Source organism: Hipposideros armiger, unplaced genomic scaffold (genome assembly GCF_001890085.2).
Source record: "Hipposideros armiger isolate ML-2016 unplaced genomic scaffold, ASM189008v1 scaffold_371, whole genome shotgun sequence".
Lineage (NCBI taxonomy): Eukaryota > Metazoa > Chordata > Mammalia > Chiroptera > Hipposideridae > Hipposideros > Hipposideros armiger.
The window spans coordinates 261,423-281,339 of NW_017731721.1; the positions used below are offsets into that span (position 1 = coordinate 261,423).

The 19,917-nt window shown below is 46.3% G+C and overlaps 2 protein-coding genes across 5 annotated transcripts; one reads left to right on the top strand and one right to left on the bottom strand.

The window, feature by feature from the left end:
* Nucleotides 1-269: 269 nt before the first annotated feature.
* On the top strand, nt 270-9,047 carry DRC2 (dynein regulatory complex subunit 2). 2 transcript variants are annotated; one of them, XM_019662242.1, is made up of 8 exons: nt 270-597; nt 1,162-1,329; nt 5,262-5,431; nt 5,954-6,092; nt 6,941-7,138; nt 7,337-7,555; nt 8,387-8,536; nt 8,650-9,047. In XM_019662242.1, exons 1-8 carry the CDS (start codon nt 466-468, stop codon nt 8,965-8,967), a joined length of 1,494 nt encoding a protein of 497 aa, XP_019517787.1. In that variant the 5' UTR covers nt 270-465; the 3' UTR covers nt 8,968-9,047. The 2 variants fall into 2 exon arrangements, with proteins under 2 accessions (XP_019517787.1, XP_019517788.1); XM_019662243.1 differs by lacking the exon at nt 1,162-1,329 and having other exon boundaries at nt 8,650-8,989.
* A 317-nt stretch (nt 9,048-9,364) lies between these two features.
* Nucleotides 9,365-19,877, bottom strand: FKBP11 (FKBP prolyl isomerase 11). Of its 3 annotated transcripts, none has more exons than XM_019662247.1 (6): nt 12,472-12,561; nt 12,227-12,351; nt 11,749-11,836; nt 11,414-11,482; nt 10,970-11,040; nt 9,365-9,683 (listed from the first exon to the last, which is right to left on the bottom strand). In XM_019662247.1, exons 4-6 carry the CDS (start codon nt 11,422-11,424, stop codon nt 9,466-9,468), a joined length of 300 nt encoding a protein of 99 aa, XP_019517792.1. In that variant the 5' UTR covers nt 11,425-11,482; nt 11,749-11,836; nt 12,227-12,351; nt 12,472-12,561; the 3' UTR covers nt 9,365-9,465. The 3 variants fall into 3 exon arrangements, with proteins under 3 accessions (XP_019517792.1, XP_019517791.1, XP_019517790.1); XM_019662245.1 differs by having other exon boundaries at nt 9,449-9,683; nt 11,414-11,447; nt 12,227-12,292; nt 12,472-19,877; XM_019662246.1 differs by lacking the exons at nt 12,227-12,351; nt 12,472-12,561 and adding an exon at nt 11,909-12,195 and having other exon boundaries at nt 11,414-11,447.
* Nucleotides 19,878-19,917: the final 40 nt, after the last annotated feature.

The window sequence follows — 19,917 nt, forward strand, 5'->3', positions numbered from 1 at the left end:
CTCCATATTTTCTCCAAACTTATTATCTGTATTTTAAATTATGGCCAGTCTATGAAAAACACACACACAAAAAAGAATTTTAAAAGGTTCAGTTAGGAGGCTACGGATTTTGAGAGGTAAAACTACTCTCTCTCTCTCTCTCTCTCTCTAAAAAAAAAAAAAAAAAGACTGCAGTTCTCCAGCCGGGAGAGGACGCTCCAAGCCAGGCCTCTCCCCGTGAGTTTCTCACAGCGCCATCTTAACGAGATCCCGTTGCTAGGAGACGGAGATGCGTCCTTTGGCTTGAGAGCCCTGCCTCCCTGCTATTTCAGGCTCTGTCTCGCCCGAGGACTGAGACCTAAGGTCCCACTACTGTTCAGGAGCAGTTTCAGAGTCCTCTTTCTGGAGGCGTTTTCTTCTTACCCCCTCTAGCACTGGCTGTGGCGGAACGAGGAACCTTGCCCAGATCGAGTCTTTTACCCAGCTATGCCGAAGAAAGGGAAAAAGTCCAAGACGAATCTGTCCGATGAGGAGCAGCTGCTTCTGTTTCAGCAGAAGTTGCTGGCAGAGGAGGAGACGATTAAGAAGAAGGAGCGACTCCTGAGCCAGTTCTTGAAGGTGATGGCTTTCTGCATGATTCCCTGCTCAACCCCACCTACCTACCCCCTGTGCTGGCCCTGTCTCCTTGACCCTGTGGTAGCCTCATTTTCATGCTGGTCTCCCCTCCTCCAGGAATCTTGAGACCCAAATATACTTAGATCACAGGCAACATTGTTTGGGAGGAGAGGCAGTTCTCTGTGACGCATGGGTCAGTGATGTAGAGCCTGGCAGTCACAACTCAGCCCCAGAACTGGGACAGTAGGTGCTATCAGCTGTCCCAGCTGTTTGAAATTCTGATATTCTCCCTGGAGATGGGTCATTACAAACAGCATCCTGCTCTGATGCCTCCACCCTAAAGAAAGTTCACCCTTGCCCTCCTTAAAATGCCATGGGGCTGTTCCTGTCTTACTTGACACCCTCCCAAAACAAGAACTGGAACTCCCAGAGTGTTAGCCATCAGGAGCTTTGGTCCTTCAGAAAAGACAAAGCGGTAAGGTGTCAGTTGACAAACTAAGTGTGATCTTTGTTTTATCAGGGCTTTTGGCCCTGACCTCCTGGGGTTGCATTTAATCCTTCACACAGGACAAGCTGGCCAAGGAAGAGCACAACAGTGCTCTGAACCTTAATAAGATTAACACACAGTGGAGAACTGTTCTTCGAGAAGTTAAGACCAGAGAGCTTCGTAAAGACATTGAGATACTTAGCCAAACATTTGAACGAGTGGTGGACTGCAAGGACAGTGTCATCAAGGTAGGTGTTCTTCCCAAGGAAATGCTTGAATATGGCTGTCTTGATCTCTTCTCTTAATAGAATGGGCCTAGAAAATCAATTAATTACTCAATCTTAAAGCCCTTACAAGAAGCAGGCTGTGAAGAAAGCCAGGCTATTTGTAATAACAGTTTTCACGGAAATGAAAAATAGAACATTGGGCTGTCACTTCCTTTCTCTTAGAGGAGCCATTCTCTTTAGTCATCCACTGCCCCCAACCAGTACTATACAATACAATATTAGAGTTATAAGGCACAGTAGACATCACCCAAGGATTTGAACTTGGTGCCATATCTTCATTTCAGTGTGAGAAGATTCGGTTCCAGAAGGAGAAATTGGCTTGCCCAAGGTCACACAGCTAGTCAGTAAGATAGCTGGGACTAAAACATGGGTTTCTTGATTCCCACTCCATTACTTTTTCAACCAAATTCTATTTGGCCTCTTTGATTCAACTTCAGTGACTCTGGATAAGGCTGAGAAGATTGCCATGGGTAAGAGCAGTTCTGGATTTCTAAGCAATTAAATCAGCCACCCTTATGCTCTTGGGAGGTTCTTGAGTCCATACCATCTTTTGTTCTAAGGAATTTTGCTGTATTCCTTCTTTCATTCTATTTTTAACCTGTTTACTGACTCCTTCTCCATAGTCTTTTCTATCTTAAAGCAAAAAACCCACATTAACAGCAAAATAATATTGTCAACCTGACATTCCCCCTCTAGAAAACACACATCTTTCCTCACAGCCTAAACCCTCTGGGGGGAAAAACTTCAGTAGACCTTGGGCAGCTTCAAGGATACATATTAAGAGTCCCAAATTTGCAAAACCATCATAATTCCTCACCCCACCAGTTATACCACATGGCTTTTTAAGTGACATCTTCAGACCCTTACTGGAAATTATCAAATACTTGCTGAGAATAGAAACAGCAGTGGTCATTTAGGGATGCTGACCAGTGGCCAGGCTTACCCTTGAGCCAATTAGCTTCTTCTTATACAATAGCTTTGCAGCTAATGATTACAGTCCTTCCTTTTTGGTAAATCACACATTGCTAATATTAAACACCTTCAGGGTCATTTTTCTTTTTTTAATTTATCATCAGGGCCAATTTTTTTTAAGATTTTTATTGGGGAATTGGGGAAAAGGAACAGTGTTGGGGAATTGGGAAAGGGGACCAGCCAAGTTGTTGTTCTTCAGTCTTCGTTGTGGAGGGTGCCAGTCGCCATCTGGCTTCCCGTCAGCAGCTTGTGGCCTCTAAGCTCAAGGTGCTGTGTTCAGTCTTAGTTGCAAGTGGGCATAGCCCACCATCGAACAGGCAATCTTATTGATACACCAGCTGAGCCATCCTGCTACCTGGCAGCTCAGCAACAGCTCAGCTCGGGCATAGCATCACTGGCCCATGTGGGAATCGAACCGGCGGCCCTGTTGATCAGAGCTCATGCTCTTAAGCCAACTCTTAACCAACTGAGCAACTCAGCTGGCCCAGAATGACTGAAACTGTACATGTTAAATGTGCAAATGTCAGTGATCCTCACTTGCTATCTCCACTTCACTTCCCATTTGTTCTGCATCCCACAACATCTGATTTCTACCCTTCATTAGGAAACTGCTCTTGTAAAGACCACCAGGCCCAACTCATGGATACTTTTTTTATCATTTAGTTGTCATCTAACCTGACTTCTCTATGACACTGACACTCTTGATCATGCTCTCCTTCTTGAAACTCCCCTTTGGTTTCCATGACATCATTCTTTCCTGGCTTTTCTCCTGCCTCTGAAATATATACATCCAGTCCCCTTTGTGAGTTCATCTTCCTTTCTCCATCCCCTGAACTTCAGTGTTTCCCAGGTTTCCAAGTCTGACCACCTCACCCTTTAACCAGGCATCTAGAGTCTAGACCATTTTACTCATTACCCTGACTTTAAATACCCCTTATATATGAGTATTGTTGACTCCAAGGTCTGTAACACTAGCCTGGATTTTTCTCTTGAGTTCTACGTCCTTATATTCAAACTTCCTAGATATCTGTTCCTACCAGTTGCTATTGTACTTTCCTCACAACTGAACTCATGGGCTTCCCCTTCCCTGGCTAGCCCCATTCCCCATACTCCACAATCTGGTCTGCCTTATACTCTCTATTTAGGTGGCTGGTGCCATTTACCAAATCACCCAGCCCAGAAATCTGGGAATCATCCTAGGTTTTGGGACTTCTGTTTCTAAGTCTCATAGAAATCTGCTTAAGTATTTTTCAAAGCCATCCCCTGCTCTATTTCCCCACTGTCCTGCTGTAGTTGAGTCCTGGGCACTATCTCTCATATGGACTATTGCAACAGTTCCCTACATTCCAGCCTTCATGCCCAATGACCTTCAGATGATTGTTTACACAACTACCAGATTATCTTTCTAAAACAAAAACTCTGATGCTGTTACTCCACTGCTTAAATCTCCTTTGTGACTCCCCTCATCCACAGGAAAAACTCCAAACTCCATGGGAAGAACATCAAAGCCCTTCGTGATCTGGCCTCTATCTGTACCTTTCACACAAACAGCCTTGTTTCTTACCTCTGTCTTTACATATGCTGTTCCCTCTACCCGGAATTTTCTTTTCCCCGTCTTCCTGGCAAACTCTCACTCCTCCTTCAAGTGTAATACAAAAGACTTCTTCTGTGAAGCTTTCCCAGTGCTCTTAGTTAGATGTAGGCACTCAGTCATTTATGTCTCGTTGTCACTGGTAAGTCATTAACCTCTTAGCAATTTCCATGTTATACTGTAATGTTCTGTTTATGTAACTCCTTTCCTACCGCAAGACTACAGGCTCTTTTGAGGGCAGTGAGCATGCCTTTTAATCTGAATCCTCAACTTCCAGCACAGTGCTGGCACACAGCAGGTTGAGTAAACATTCATTGAGAGAGTGAATAGCCTTCCATTTTCAGAGCCTATTTCATACAATCCTTTTTCATGCTAAACATGTAAGGTACAAGCAAGCTCTGCATGGAGGCTGTGGTAGTTTACAGTGAGTGGACTCACGGTGTCTGGATCATATGGGATATGGTAATACATTCACCTTATTCAAAATTAAAAAGATAAGAAATTATATAGAGGAAAGTTCCCTCCCACTGGTGCCTTCCAGCCACCCATGCCCCTCCTAATAATTTTAGTTTCATGAGTAAACCCTTTTTTTACACAAATGGTAGTACTCCATACTGTTATGCCCCTTGCCTTTTTCACTTAACATGTCTTGGGGATTATTCCACATTAGCCCACAAAAAGCTTCTTTTGTTGTTTTACGACTGCATAGTATTCTGTATTGTAGTTTCATATGTTACTTTGTCATCTGTATTTCCTATATCTTGGTAATTGGATCTAGAAGCTTTGAGGTGTTGTGTTCTTCCATTATCTCTCTTTTTGTGATGTTAGCAGCTGTTGGTTATCCATTAATTCACTGGGGGTTGCAAAATGCTGATTTCTAATGATACCATTTTTCATTTATTAGCTTGAATACTTCTATAAAGAGATACTTCCCATCATTTACCCAAAGGTACAGTGTACATAAGAAAGGCAGGATACATGATTGATTCCTTCTTTTGCCTGACAAGATACTCTAGGTTCAACTTGTTTATTTTTGCCTCAGACCTCGAAGCAGCCCTTTCTCCAAGAATTCCTGGTTCCTTTTAGTGGTAGCCCCATCATTGTAAATGTTTGTTGTCCCTAGGACACATGGTGGCCACATGGGGTTCCCTGATGTCACTCTTATTTCACATTCAAGAGTGGGAGAACCAGCACTCTTAGAGCCAAAGAATTGGCATTAGAAACAAAGGGAAAATGTCAATCACGTCATCCAGCTAGCCAGCTGGATTACATTTTTCTTTTCTCACACAGAAGCCATCCAGCCAAAATGGTAACTCTGTTTCCTACCCAGTCTTTAGCTAAGGACCTGTCAGAAGCCGAGGAACAGTATGCCCATGCCCTGCGCAGCCACTTGCACAACGTTGATCAGCTGTTGGCCCTGCAGAGGTGGCGACTCAACCTCTTAGAGGAAAATTACAACATGGAACTAGAGACCCTAACCAAGGAGTTCGAGACAGAAAGGTATGGGGTCTTGAGTCCAGGGGGGTATCCAAAGCCTATGTCAAGGAGCTGTCTGTAAGCAAGTGGCCAGCACCCTGGGGCATCCCACCTTGATTATGACATGACCCCTCAGTAGAAAAGATCCTGAGTTCCTTCTAAACTAACTCAGGTTTAAGCTTGTAGCCTTAGCCTCCCTTTGCCCATGCCAGGTCCCTATCTGGAATGCCATCACCACCCCCTTTCAGCTATCAAAATTCTACCCGTATGGCAGGGGACAGGGATGGGAAGACTTCTCACTGTAACCCTTTATACTTTGTGATTTTTATATCATATGAATATTTTACCTATTCAAAAATCAAAATAAAATAATCTTATTCATTCTTTTTGGCTCTAAAAAGAATAGAGTCTGCCCTCGCTCTATTCTCCTTCAGTACCTAAGAGTTTCTACCATTCATATAATTTTATTACAAATTGCTTTGAGTTGTCATTATTGGTCCATATGCTTTATCCCTCAGAGCAGGGACAGTATCTTATCTTCTACAGGAAAGCAATTATTGACCAGCACGAAAAAGAGATTCGCTACCTACAAGATGTCTTCATGGCCATGGAGCAGAACTATATAGATTCTGAGTATGAAGGCAAGCTGGAGTTCCAGAGCATGTGGGACGATCTTAAAAACAAGGTACAGAGGGAGGGCAGATGGGCAAGAACTGGGAGAGAAAAATTCTCAAGGCTACTAGAGCTAGAAGAGATCTCTTTAACCAACATGATCAAGAAAATGCCTGTTGCCACTGTAGGTCTCCCTACTGCCTTTTGTACTTTCGTGAAAATTGGTCAGGAGGGAGGACCCTTCTGAAATGTTAAAGACATGCATTTTAGAGCTAAAAAGCAACAAGGAGATCATCTGGCTTCACCCCTGTGACTTGCAGATGAAGAAACTAAGGTCCCTCCCCCACCTCCCCCAAAGTAAAATGACCTATCTAAGTCATGCTGCTGGTTTGTGGTGGAGCGAGGAGGAGAAGCCAGTCTCCTGCCCCTTGGCCCGTAGTGCTTTCCTTTCACCATCGTGGAGGGTTCAAACTTAGCCAGCCTGCAGACCTGGGTTTGGGTATGGGGTTCTTTGTTTTTATTTTGCCCATGTTTTGTAAAACATTTTCATAAGGTTTCTACATTAAAAAATCAGGAGATTTCCCATAAAAATCAAAATTTTTAGCTTCCCTTGAAAAATTTAAAGACCGGCTAATACTGGGTCATATTTCCAAATGGAGACATTCATGTGGGGCCAAGCAGCTGTTCCTCTCTGCCTCCCACCCCCCAAAAGAGTATTTCCTCACTGGTTCACCACAGGCCCCATCTAGCCCCATCTAACCCACAGCACTGATTTATATCATCTGCCTGGTCTTTGTAGGCATTTTCATTGGCGACCCTTGCATTGAACTATGCTATAAATAGTGCAAGAGGGTAAGGTTGATGGTGGGAGTGAAAGGACACTAATAGGACAAGCACTAACTATTTGGGGCCACTTCCTAGAATTTAGAAGAGAAGCACTTTCTAAGACTGAAACTGGAGAATGTAGTAGAAGATCTGTGGAGAAGGTTCCAGGATGCACTCAAGAGTTACACTGATGCCACAGAGGATCGAAAGGTTGCCTTCGAGACCCTGAGGGTGAAGGATGAGAAGAGCTCCAAAGAGATTGAAGCACAGATGAAAAAAATACAGAGACTACAGGTTAGTGCAGCCAGCCAGAAACACTCACTGCTTTAATTGCTCCATTATCCCCTGTTCATCCTCCCCCAGTTTCCACGGGGCCTCATGACTGGATGGGAAAAGAGGATATGCTTTGATTTCAGTCTCCAGACAGTCCTTTTGCCCGTCTCCCTTTAGACCCTCAGCTGGTCAACTGTTTCCTCTCCTCTGTTTCTCCAGGATTCCATAAGTATTTTAAAAGGCAAGATCATGGTGCACTGCCGTGAGAGTGAAGAACAGAACCAGTACGTCCGTGATGACAAGGAGTTGATCCTTGTACAACTGCGAAAACTTAAGGCCCAAAGGACTCAGGTCCGGGAAACATCACAGGAGAACTTAGTCAAACTCACTCTGGAAAGTAATGCCACCATCAAGGCCCTGAGAAAGATTGTCGATAAGGTAACCAAGGGGAAGGGGTGGTCCAAACAAAACCAAGGAGCCGGACTCCCTGGGAAGTTAAAGGGGTTTGAGAGCTGTAGAGGAGGCTTTCTCCTGTTTCCTGCCTGAATGAACACTTGGAATACATTTTTTTTTTAAGAATTTTATTGGGGAATTGGGGGATGGGAACAGCGCTGGGGAATTGGGGGAAGGGGAACAGACAAGTTGCTGTCCTTTTGTTCTTCAGTCTAGTTGTAGTTGTGGAGGAGGTTGCTTCACTGGCCCAAGTTGGCACCATCATTGTGCTCTTCCTGGGTGAGGCCGATCAGTCGCCGGCTTCTGGACAGCCGCTCACAGCCACTGCTGGCCGCTCATGCTGGCTGCTGGCTACACACGGTAGCCTATGGCAACCCACTGCAGCAGGGGCTGCAGTCCACGCCATCGCCAGCAACTCATGGCAGCCCAGCTCCAGGTTGGCATGTTGTTCAGCATCTTAGCTGTAGAGGGCAGTGTCACTGGCCCTCACATGTGGGATCCAAACTGGGACCCTCTGGCGTCCCAAGCCAGCTCTTAACCAACGTGCCACTCGGCCGGCCCTGGAATACCTTTTTTTATTCCATATTCCCTCCCCCTCTCACATTTTATATTAAACTGATAATGAATTTTTTAAGAACATAAAATACTTGGAATAGTGGTTGGCACACAGTAAGCACTCTGTGTTAGCGTATGTATTACTCTTGTCTCCCACTTGGATAAATGAGTATCTCCCTTGGCTCAAGCAGGGGAACCAACTCTACTATTCCTCCTCCTCACTCCCTTTCCTAACAAAAGTTCTCTTCCTCTTTCCATCAGGGTGAAAAGATCCTTAAACTGGCAGAAATATGTAGGAAATTTGAAACAGAGGAAGAAAAAGTGCTGCCTTTTTATTCAACATTGACTCCCGAGGAGCAGACGAAGAGAGAGGAAATTCACCCAGAAAACCTTACTGAGGAGCTGGCAAAGGTAAAGTTCCTAGGGCCTAGAGGCCAAGGCTCAGAGGTGGGGATGACAGGGCACGGGGCTGTATTTGCTAATGGGCCTCACCACACACCTTCTCCCTTTAACTCAACTCCCAGGTGATAGCGGACTACAAAGGGATGGAGAATTTCTGGAAAAGGTACAACAAAGTGAAACTGGAGCAACTGAGCCTCCGACATAGACATGCCCAGTTGTTAGAAATCAACGAGAAGCTGCGGGAGATGCTCAAGCAGTACTTGGATGGCATCTCCGTGAGTGATGAAGTGCTGAGCCAGCTCAACCCACTGTTCATCGTCAACCATCGAAGCAACTTACCCCAGCCCTTGCCCACACCTGCAACCCAGCCAGGTGACAAAAAACCTCCAACCACGTACAACATCATAGAAGCAGCCCACGTGATCTCCCACATCCTGTGATACAAGAAAATCTCTTTTCAACCCCCAGAGAATTTTTTGAGACCCCCGAGGACTTTGCTATTAAAAATGCCCATGGAGTTCCTGAGCTCCTTATATCTTTGCCATACTGGACAGAGCAGTCTACTCTGAGGACACTAGGAATATAGCGGTCCCAGGATATGGACGAGAATAGCTAGGCAACTACCAGGAGGCTTTATTTCTCAACGAGGCGTTGCTCCTGGAGTCAGGGCACCATGGGAGCCCAAACCCATACCTTCAGGACCTAGAGATCCTATGGGAAGATTTAAGATCAGGTCCTTGGGGTCAGTTAGGACGGGAAAAGGAGGTGAGCAGAAGAGATGATCTAAAGCCTCCAGCCACCCTCATGCCAGGGAAGATGCATCTCAGAATGCCTTTCCCCAGCCCTTTACCTCATTCGCACTTCCAAAAGTAGCCTCAGAAAGGATCAGGTGAAGAATGCAAAGAAGTTTTTTTTTATTTATTAATTATTATTATTTATTACTTCTTTTTGCTCTTGTTTCGTTTCTCTTCTTTGAGCTTCTTTTTGGAGACCTTAGGTCTGTTGGCCTTTTTGTATAGGTGATACCCAATGAGGCTCAGAAGGGCTGGCACCATGGCCATGCCTACCAGAGGCAAAATGCTCTTCACCAGCTTTTGCCAGTAGTTAGCTCGGATCAGTGCAATCAGCTCCACGTCGAACTGCAGCACTGCATCCGCTGGAGGCAGAGAGGAGGCAAAGGTTAGGATCTCTGAATTTACCCAGGACTCTGAGTCTGAATGAAAATAGGGAGGGCAGGCCACACCAGAGCAACAACTGTGAAACTGGCAAGATTTAAATGTGGGGCTGAGTTCCCTTAGACAAAGGCAGAGATGGGTTTGAGCAGAGTCTAGAGATAGTCATGTTCACCCCAGATAATACAAGTGTGGCTTGTGTTCCACGATAGGTCTTTAACAGCACAGGAAAACTTTCTGTGTATCTGAAATGTACATGCTGCTCTCCACTTATTGGTGGGAGAAACCTCAATTCTAACTGTACTCCATTTCCAAATAGCCACATGGATACAATCTTTGCAGGGCTGAAATTAATTGGGTTTAAACTAGACTTTTAAAAATTCCACCAACCAATAAACACACTCAATACGACTGTTAAAACAGATAGGTGTTTCAACATATGAGCTGGAAAAGAAGAAGGATGTGTCTTAAGAAAGAAGTGGGGGAGGATGAGTGGAGGGTCGGGGGGAGAAATGCAGGCAGAAGCAGCTCTGGAAAGCATGAGGTAATAGTGCTTGGGTAAGACTTTGTTTCTCTTTAGCTCCCCTACCCTCTTTCCAGGTCTCCCTCTAAGCTGGAACTGGGATAAGAACTTTTACCCCAATACTCTGAAGTACAACACATTTTAGCTAATAGAACATTTATTATAACCAAAAGAGGTACACATTTCAGGAAATCTGTCCGGTCTCAGGCCTTCAAGAAGGGTAGATATCAGCAGTGACCTGTGAGGGCTTTCAAAGTTATGGGGTGGGCCTGGCTTTTAAAAGTTGTTGTTATTTTGTTTGTTTGTTTGTTTTGGTTTATTGCATTTTGTTTTGAATTACTTGACTATGATCATTTTTACTATCTCTTCTCTGATGAAGACTGAAAGGAAGGGTGGAGATGTGCTGAGAAGCCATGCCAACTGCACAAATGACAGTGGAATTGTAAGAAAAAGGCAGGAAAGAAGTCCAGAGTTCTGGGAAGGGTGACCCTTGTGGCACAAGCAGGTGTCTCCTCCCTAAAAAGCTGCTGGCTGCCAGAGGGCAAGCCAGGTAACTTTAACTGGTTCTGTGTCTCTAGTTCCTGTGGTGATCTGAGGAGGGAAAAAGTGCCCCTTTAGGAAGCCCTACCCACTCCTGTTCCTTTTAGCAAACTAAGTTTAGACCTCAAGCTCCAGACAAATTGTGTAGCTCTGTAGCTCTTAGGGACTAGGTATTTTGATGGTCTGAGAGAGGTCTAGTCAGATTACCTGGGATAGATGGTGGAAAGCCCCGTTTTCCATAGGCCAAGTGGGAAGGAATAATTGCCCTTCGCTTCTCTCTAAGGGAAAGAATGTAAGTTATAGCCAGAGGTGGGACCAGGTGGGCCAACAGCCTCAGTCCATCTGAAGCCCCACCAGCAAAATCCTCTGAATATTCACACCCAAAACATGAACTTTCCCACCTGGTACCAAACAGGTGGACCAGCAAAGGTGTCCATCCCCCACATGCCTCAAGTCCTCCAACAAATCCCACAGCCAGAGAGGCACAGAGGCTTTGAATGCCCTTAGGGGTTCCAATGACCTGGACCTGCCCAGTACAAAGCCAGGGCCCTTTATCCCATGTCCTCCTGCCTCCTCTCAGAGTAGGGATAGCAGAAAAAACCTCTACCCATGCAAAGCAGGTTCCCAACCCACCCCTGCCCAGATACTCACCCCACACACATGTCTAGAAGGCTCTGCTCCAGACCTTGAGGAAGAAGACACCACTGAACAGGAAGCTACCTACATTCCCCAAATCCCAGGAGAGGAGATCAAAAGCTCCCCTTTGACCCTTGGTTGAGCAACCTGCTTCTCAAATCTCTGGCTTTCAGTAGGGTATGGGGCGAGAGCAGTATTAGAAGTGGGGTTTGAACCTCAGAAGGTGACTAGTGGAGACCTGCGGTCTCACTAATTCCCGAGGGGCTATTTCCAAGGTAGCTGAGGGGTTGAAGAGGTTAAGAAAGCGCTTACTCTGAGAAGAGGAGGAATGGGAGGTAAGGGTCACATACCTGGGATCACCTGCTTTTGGCCAAGTTCTATAACCAGAGGGTCTCTGGTCAGGGAAGTGTCAATAACGCGTCCATCTACCAAGCTGCCCTGGGGGGGTGGGGGGGAGAGCATTCAGAGTGCACACCTAGTACTTCTCCCTCCTGCCGGGGCAACACACACCTGGGCCGCTGGGCGGGGCAACCCCTAGCAGCTGCAGCCTAGCACTCCCCTCCAGGCTGAAAGGAACAGGAAGCCCCTGAGGGTTGGCACTTCTCGGAGATCTCTCCACCTTTCATTTCTCAGTGCCCAGGAGGAACTGGAGGAAAAGCAGGGAGGGGAAATGCGCAGGGAAGAGCGCGCCTCCCCCGCCACGTGCTCGAAGACCCCAGTGCCCTGAGTTACTCCCGAACTGCTTGCCACGTGTCCAAGCCAAAGCTGACGTGTTCATCAGGGCACCGCCCCCTCCCAGGCCCCGCCCCGGTCCCCCAGACCCCTCACCGTGTAGTGTATGTGAAGCGTGTCTCCAAAGGCAGCGGGCTCCGCACACGGTTCGGGGGGCTCCACCTACGATCGATCCGACTACAGGAGTCACGGAGGATCCTCCAAAGATTCTGTTCTTGCCCCTAGACCCGGTACCCCCCCAACTCAGTTCCCATATTTCCTCTCCTCCCTGCTCGCAGGTTCCTTTAGACCCATATTCCCGCACAAGGCCCGGCCCCCGCGGACCCGGACAATCTCCTCACCAGGGTCTCCACTTGGAGGGTCCGGACAGGACTTTCGGTTTCGAACCCAGTCTCAGCCTGGCACACCACGCCGCTGAGCAGCAGCAGCGGCAGCAGACAGAGCGGGAGTAGTGACGGGAGCAGGGTCATGACTGGACACGGGGCAGGGCGTGAGGGACCAGGACAGGCTGCGCGGGTAGCGGTGGCTAGGACAGCAGATCCCACGGTGCCTAGGCCAGACTGGACGGGGGCGGGTCGCGACGCACCAGCTCCTCCTCCTGCAGCCCTTCCTCCACCTTGTCCCCACCTCCTGGAGGGAGGAGGCTGCGGGGAGCCCCCCCTACCCTCTCAGATAGGGAGGTCGTGGATTCTGACTCGTCAGTCCCTCCCTTAGCCATTCTGTCCCATAGCGAGGGGCTAGGTCACATAATAGCACCCATTTATGACCATCTCCTGCGTGACAGGCACTTTTCTGTAATCCTCAAAACCACCCTGAAAGGTAGGCATAATTGTTTCCATTTTACAGATGACGAACTGGGTGTTCAGGGTAAGTAACTTGCCCAAGGTCATCTAGTTAGGTGGTGACAGGGTCAGGATTCAAACCCAAGACTGCCAGAATCCCACGTGTTTGCTCTCTGCTCTTGCCTGAAATATACGCGTCTCCTCACACCTATCCTAGCAGTGTCTGGCTGACCCATCCCACCTCAGCAGTTGTCAAAGGCAGCATCCCTCTCCCATCTCCACCCCTTCAGCTTGAATTTCTGGAGATCATATATCCAAAAGGAGGCAGGGAGCTGTCCTTTAGAAAGCTGGTTGAAAAGAGCAAAGGGCTATTTCCCGGTAAGGAGGGCGTCAATCCCTGATCTTTCCCTGACACTACCGTTTCCTTTCTCCTTACATCAAAAACTTCTCTAAAGGGCAGCTACATACAACCCCATTATGTTTTTACAAGGACTTCAGTTTTTAAAAAGGATTTAAAATTATTTCAGGTGACTACCGGTTCCTGTTCTGCAAGATTTTAACCCTCACTGCCCGCTCAGACCTTGGCATCTGGATTCTGCTCCCTCAAAAGTCATCAGTGAGCTCCCAGTCACCAAATTCCTGGGTCATTTCTTGGTCCCCTGCCCTCTTTTAGCATCTGTCTGGTATTTGATGCCACTGAGCTCTGACTGCCCTCTCAGGCTTTAGACAGAACTGCCTACTGGGTATCTCCACCTGGATGTTTATCAGCACCTCAGATCAACACACCCAATAGAGTACTCATCCCTTTTTCTTCTTCTATCTTATCTGCAACAATCTAGACTTCATTCCCAACTTCCAGTTTCTATTAGTGGCTCTGCCATCTGCATTCTGATTTCTTCTCTCATCTTCCATATCCAGTCTCCTTTGGATTCTTCCTCCACCACAGCCTCTCCAGCTCTTTCCATTCCCAAGGCTGCCACCCTAATTAAGCCATCTCCTTTAGGTTGTTACAAAAAGAAACCAAACCAAACCAAAACAAACAAAAAAACAAAGCACCTCAGATGGAGGGAATTTCTGGGGGTGATGAAATGCTCAATATCTTGAAGGGGATGTGGATTACATGGGTATATGCATTTGTCAGAACTTATCAAACTGTGTGTTTAAGATCTTTGCATTTCACTGCATGCAGATGATACCTCATTTTTTTTAAAAAGGGAAAAACTTTAAAAAACAAACACAAACAAAACTACACTTCCAAGTCTCCCTTAAACTGGATAAGGCTATGTGACTAAGTTCTGGCCAATAAGTGTTGGAAATACTGTCCTGGACTTCCAGAAAAGCTCCTTAAAGGAAGTTAACTTAGCTAAGAAGTGTGTCATTATGTGCTCCTCCCCCTTCTCCCAATCTCCTTCCCTTCCTTCTTTCTGCTGCCTGGAATGTTGATGAGATGAATTATGCTCTCGCAGCCACATTGGACGGTGAGGTGACCATGAAGATGGAAGCTGTGTGCCAGGATCTTGAAGTGAGAAGATAAAAGCTTATGTCCCTGATAATTTTCGAACCACCATGCCAGTCCTGGACTGCCTACCATTAGACACCTGCTAACTTCTATCTTGTTTTTTTAAAAAAAGGAAAGTTAGCAAACTCCTCATCCCCAGCCTCTCCCTACTCTAGCCCATTCTGTACACTGCTGCATCTGCTCAACTTCAGTCACATCACCTGCCCACTAAAAAGCCTGCCCTGGCTCCACATGGCCCAATGAATGGACTTCAGACTCCCCAACATGCCAACTGAAAGCGTGCATCCTCTGGTCCTAATCTGTCTTTCCAAAGTTGGCTTTTATTTCCTTCAACTGAAAGCCCTTAAAAGACAGGTATCTCATCTTTCTCATTTCTCTATTCTCAGTATCTAGTACAGTATCCGATACATAGATGGTCAATAAATGTTTATGAATTCAACCAAATCCCTTTCCTGCTTATGGACTGTGGTGTGGCATCAGATAAACCTGTATCAAGTGTTTTCATCTCTGTGCCGAGGCTCAGGCTCTTCTTTCACCCATCAAGCTCCCTCTAGGGGATTCTCTGAGCTAGAAGTGACTTCCCTTATTTCTGAACTTCAGGCATACACTTGGGGACACTGTTGTATTTTTCCTTGTGTTGCAGTTATTTGTGTATGCCCCAGTCTTCCCTCCCCATCTCCTCAAAAGAGCCAGCTCACTGCTGGCAAGGACAAGGTTGTGATCATGTCCAGAGTCCCCCAGGTACTAGCTGCACAATACCCTCCATATAAGCTTCTAGACAAATGTTTTATTTTGAATAAATATACCATGAAATACTGAGAAACCATTAAAAAGGAAGATCTAACTACATTAATATGGAAACTCTCTAAGACAAATGTATATATTCTTAAGTTTAAAAAAGCAAGAATAGATGTGATGAGCCCCTTTAATATCTTAATCTCTCCTCAAATGTGTGTAGTGTATTTAGCAAAGGAACTAGAAAGGTACACACCAAATAGCTGAGGGTGGGAGAATAGAGAACAGGTTCCACATGTTGTTTTGTATATGTATGTGTTGTTTGAATCTTTTACAATAAAAATTATCTTGGTTACAAAAACAACTTTAAAATTAAATATTAAGTAAACGAACATGATATACGGTCCTGTGCCACATCATGACATTTCAGTCAACGACAGACTGCATATACGACAGCGGTCCCATAAAATTATAATGGAGCTGAAAATGTCCTATCGCCTAGTGACGTCGTAGACATCACAGCTGTCCTAATGTCATAGCCCAACACATTACTCACGCTTGTGGGGATGCCGGTGTAAACAAACTGACTGCACTACCAGCGTATGAAAGCACAGCACATACAATTATGTACAGTACATAACACTTGATAACAAATGACTGTTACTGGCTTATGTATCTACTATATTAGACTTTTTATCATGATTTTAGAGTGTGTTCTACTTATAAAAAAAGTTTGCTGTGAAACAGTATGCCATGCTACACCAGCAGCAGCCTCAGACGTCTCCTGCTTATCCCGTCTCTTGATGGCATCATTTTCTCTTCTGTCTGATTTAATCTCATGCTGTTTTGTACAATAACATGCTGTACAGGCTTTTAGCCTAGGAGCAACAGGCGGCACCAGTGCCTATTAAGCGACACATGACTGTAAAGCAATACAATAGAATGTGTGAGAGGTGATGAATGAGTTATGGTAACAGAGCTAAGATTTGGGGGTGGGGAGAGTCCTTGTGACTAGAGAGGCCATAGGCAGCTTTGTGTATCTTAAAGAAAAGTGGTATTTCCTAAAAAGTGAGCAAGGGGATAAATACAGAGGGCCAGATATTTGGGGGAAGATGAATCGACCAGTTTGACTGAAGTAAGGGATTTAGCCAGGAGAGTAGAGGTAAGAGCTCGTTGTGGAGAGCCTTGAATGTCAGACTGAGGCAGCAGGCATTCATGGGAGGTTTCTGAGATGGGGTGACAGTACATACTGTACTGATGCATCAGCTGATTGGAATGGTGTCATGAAGGTGGGAGATCACTGTCCAGGTCTGAGGTTGTCTGGGCATCTGAAGGGAAGAGGAAGTGAGGGTGAAGTGAAGAGGGTGGTAGTAGGAATGGAAAGAACAAAACTAAGATAAGAAGATCACCCACAGAGGGCAGCACAAGCCCACTTGGACCCAGGAGGGACCAGAGAGGAAGGTGCTGTCTCCTTGGATCAAGTTAGGAGGTACCTGAAGGACAGAGAAAGGTGAAATGGTTCTAGGAAAGGTAGAGGAGCTGGCCCAACCCTGACTGGCAGCATAACTTAATCAGAGGACCACTCCTGGAAAGGCTTCCACCCTCAAAGGTGTCTCTGTCGGCAAGTATAAGATACTCTATGGCAGCTCCTGACTTCCAAAACTCATGGGGCACCCACCATGCCCAGCTTGGTTAAGGACAACGATGTTTATTCATTCATCAAGGATGACTGCCTATTATGTGCCACAATACATGTAGTAAGCAGGGCACAGCTTCTTTCATGTTTTGAATGTTTATTTTTAACAGATTGTTAATAAAAAGCCTGTAAGTCGGTATATGCAAATCTGGGTTCAAAATCTAATGCCATATTTTCAAGGGCATGCATACCCTGGCTGACTATATGTTTTCTTTTCAGGTATGGTTATGCACTCATTCATCCAAGAATGAGTGTTATGTGTCTGCCCCCCCCAGACCCCCCCTATTCCCCCCATACTCGCTGCCATGGCTGTTGTAGCCAGGGAGATATCATTCCATTAATGCAAGATCTGGTATTAGCAAAAACAGAGATTCCCCATCACCTATTACCTAAAACCAAGAAAGCACCTCTCTTTCCTATAATCAGAACTCAGAAGCTAGCATCCAAATCCCTGTGGTTCACAGCCCCAAGCTAAGCCCCCCACCCTTAAAAGACCCTGTACTCAATTCTGTCCTAGAATGACTCCCAACAATGTATGGGATGGAGGTGGAGGTGAGCAGGAGGCGGGTGCTGGGTGAACAAGTTCATTCTCAAGCCTCCTCCCTGGCCTGCACTGACCTCCTAAGAGACAGCTCTCAACACCTGGTTTGGAGGAAGAGTGTTGGAAGGAAGGGTGGATGGGTAGAACTGTTCAGCTCTGGGCACAGATAGCCTTGAGTATCCTTTCCACTCCACCATGTTCAGTTCAGAAGCCAGATTTGCTCAACTAGAGCCCAGATATTCTCTTCTACAGGCCATGGCCAAAGTGACACAAAAGCAGACACTCACCTTCAAGCCTTGATGGTGAACAGTCCCAATTCTAGTTCCTCACTTCCAGACCTCCAACCACTGCTTTCAGTGGCACTGTCCCCTTTACCATACTCAAGGCTCGGATTTCCTTAGACCTAACCCTTTGCTCAGGAACTCAGGGTCATCCTTACCCATCACAGCAACCAGGGCCAGGAAACTCAATTAGAATGAAAAACCTGCAGAGGAAGGAAGGTATCTAGATCCTATCACCCTCCAGTTACCAGATTAGAAAGTAGAGAACTGGAAAAGAGGCTGTTCTTAGTATTACGACTGCCTGCCCAAAGACACCACTCTCTGCACCAAGCGGCGGCAAAGGGAAGGGAGCCCCTACACAGCTATTCCCCAACTGTCACTATCCCACTATGGATATCCCAAAGGATTCCAGAGCATTCCAGAAATGGATTCCCAGGTCTCCCCCTCAGTACAGGGTTTGACTTCATTCTTAGCACCAGGTCTGGAAACACAGAAAGTACTAAGTAAATATCTGCCAATTTTCTGCTCTGACCAATCTAGGCACTTGAACTGGAAGTGATGCAGCGAACCCCCAGAGTGCCAGGGCCTTTAGACCTTACACCACTAGTCTGAGAATTCCATACATACCCACACACTCATTCTCCCCATGGCTGCCCCCATACTCTGGAAGGAAGGGGACAGTTTTGTTCTCCATCCCACCTGGACCAATCCAAGGCCTTCCACTGGTTTTCTCCAGGCTCATTTTGGAAGCTCCCTTGCCCAAATAGCCCTGAAGTGGACCCTGGGCCCAGGCCCCCTAACAAGTCATGACTAAAGAGTTACTCATGTTCTGAGAAGATGGGGTTGCTGTCTGTCCCAAGTGCTGGGTGCTAAGCATACAACTTCCAGGTTAAGTCTCCCCCCTCATCCCTCCACTTTCCACCCCCAAAAAAGCTGGAAGGTTTAAGCAACTGCCACAAGAGGGCTCCCTCCACCTCTAAACTGAGGGCTAAGGGTCAGAAGGGACTAGGTCATCCTCTTTCCCAAATGTGTTCAGGGGTCAAAAGACCACCACTGGCCTGCCAACCAGCTCAAGTCCTCTCCATGGTCAGTATCTTATGAGAGGCTGTAGCTCTAGATGGTATCTATTTATTAGTATACAAATGAACTTGGGAAAGGAGTTCCTAACTTCTCAGTAACCTCAATCATCAAGCAGGACTTTTGAGGAGCCTGGAAGGAAGAAAGTTTCATCTGATTTTGAAGGGTAAGTGGGTAATGTTCAAAGTTCACAGAGTTGATAAAGGGATGTCTGGTTGTAGTTTAAGAGTTTCATAAGGACAGAAGCACTGGTCCTTGAGGGTGATGGCTTATTTTAATAATAGGAGAGGGGCTGAAAAGGAAAATCGGAAAGCGAACAGGAAGGTAACCGAATATAAATGACACACTGGTACTTGGGGCTGTCAGCCTTATCTATGCCTAATACTTTCCCTCTCCCATAGCATCAGGGTGGGAGAACCTCTGCCCCCAAAGCCTAAGAAAGTGGTTAAGAGTCAGGAAGGCCTGCCTGGCTCACTCAGACCTCACCCACCCCAAGGGAGCACCATCCCTTTCTTTGCCTGAAGCCAGACAATAGTAGCAGGAGAGGAAGAGAGTAGTGGTGGGATATGGGAGGACGGAAGCTATATGAAAAAGGTCTGTTTCCCAAGATGTTTGTGGAATGTCTGGATGAGGCTGGCATACTGACAACAGGGATCTAAGCGCTTGAAGTACAGGAATGGAGAGCCATCAGTTGTAAGGAGGATCGAGATCATTACATTACCCAAACCTTTACCCTTCATGCTTACTCAATGCCAAAGTCCAGCACCAAATGAGTGAGGGGACTCCAATCAATAGATGACAGGACCCTATTCCAACCAGAAGCACCTGATGCACAGGGCTGGGGATATCTGAGAATAAAGGCAATATGAGGCACTCAGAGTTCAGGGCCCTCTAGCCATTGAAGTCCCTAAAGTCTACAACAGGTGATAAACATAGCTAAGTTCAGGGTTAAACCCTTTAGAACTAGAGGAGCAAAGTCACAAGGCCCTCACGCTCTGGTGCCCAATTCATGTAGGCCCCCTACTCTGGGGCATAATGGGAAGGAGTAAGCAGTGTGGAGATGAGCCCAAGTTCTTCCATAACCTCAAAGCCGAGTGCCCTTTACCCCTCTGCTGAGGAGCAGTCTGGAGAGAGGGACAGGAGGCAGAACTACCCT

Excerpts from the sequence above, each read along its gene's own strand:
- FKBP11 (XM_019662245.1), bottom strand. The coding sequence starts at position 12,600 with ATGACCCTGCTCCCGTCACTACTCCCGCTCTGTCTGCTGCCGCTGCTG. Across the intron at positions 12,293-12,471 it reads CCCTCCAAGTGGAGACCCTG|GTGGAGCCCCCCGAACCGTG; the intron begins GTGAGGAGATTG and ends GATCGATCGTAG. Across the intron at positions 11,837-12,226 it reads CGCTTCACATACACTACACG|GGCAGCTTGGTAGATGGACG; the intron begins GTGAGGGGTCTG and ends CCACCCCCCCAG.
- DRC2 (XM_019662242.1), top strand. The coding sequence starts at position 466 with ATGCCGAAGAAAGGGAAAAAGTCCAAGACGAATCTGTCCGATGAGGAG. Across the intron at positions 7,139-7,336 it reads AAAAAATACAGAGACTACAG|GATTCCATAAGTATTTTAAA; the intron begins GTTAGTGCAGCC and ends CTGTTTCTCCAG. Across the intron at positions 8,537-8,649 it reads TTACTGAGGAGCTGGCAAAG|GTGATAGCGGACTACAAAGG; the intron begins GTAAAGTTCCTA and ends CTCAACTCCCAG.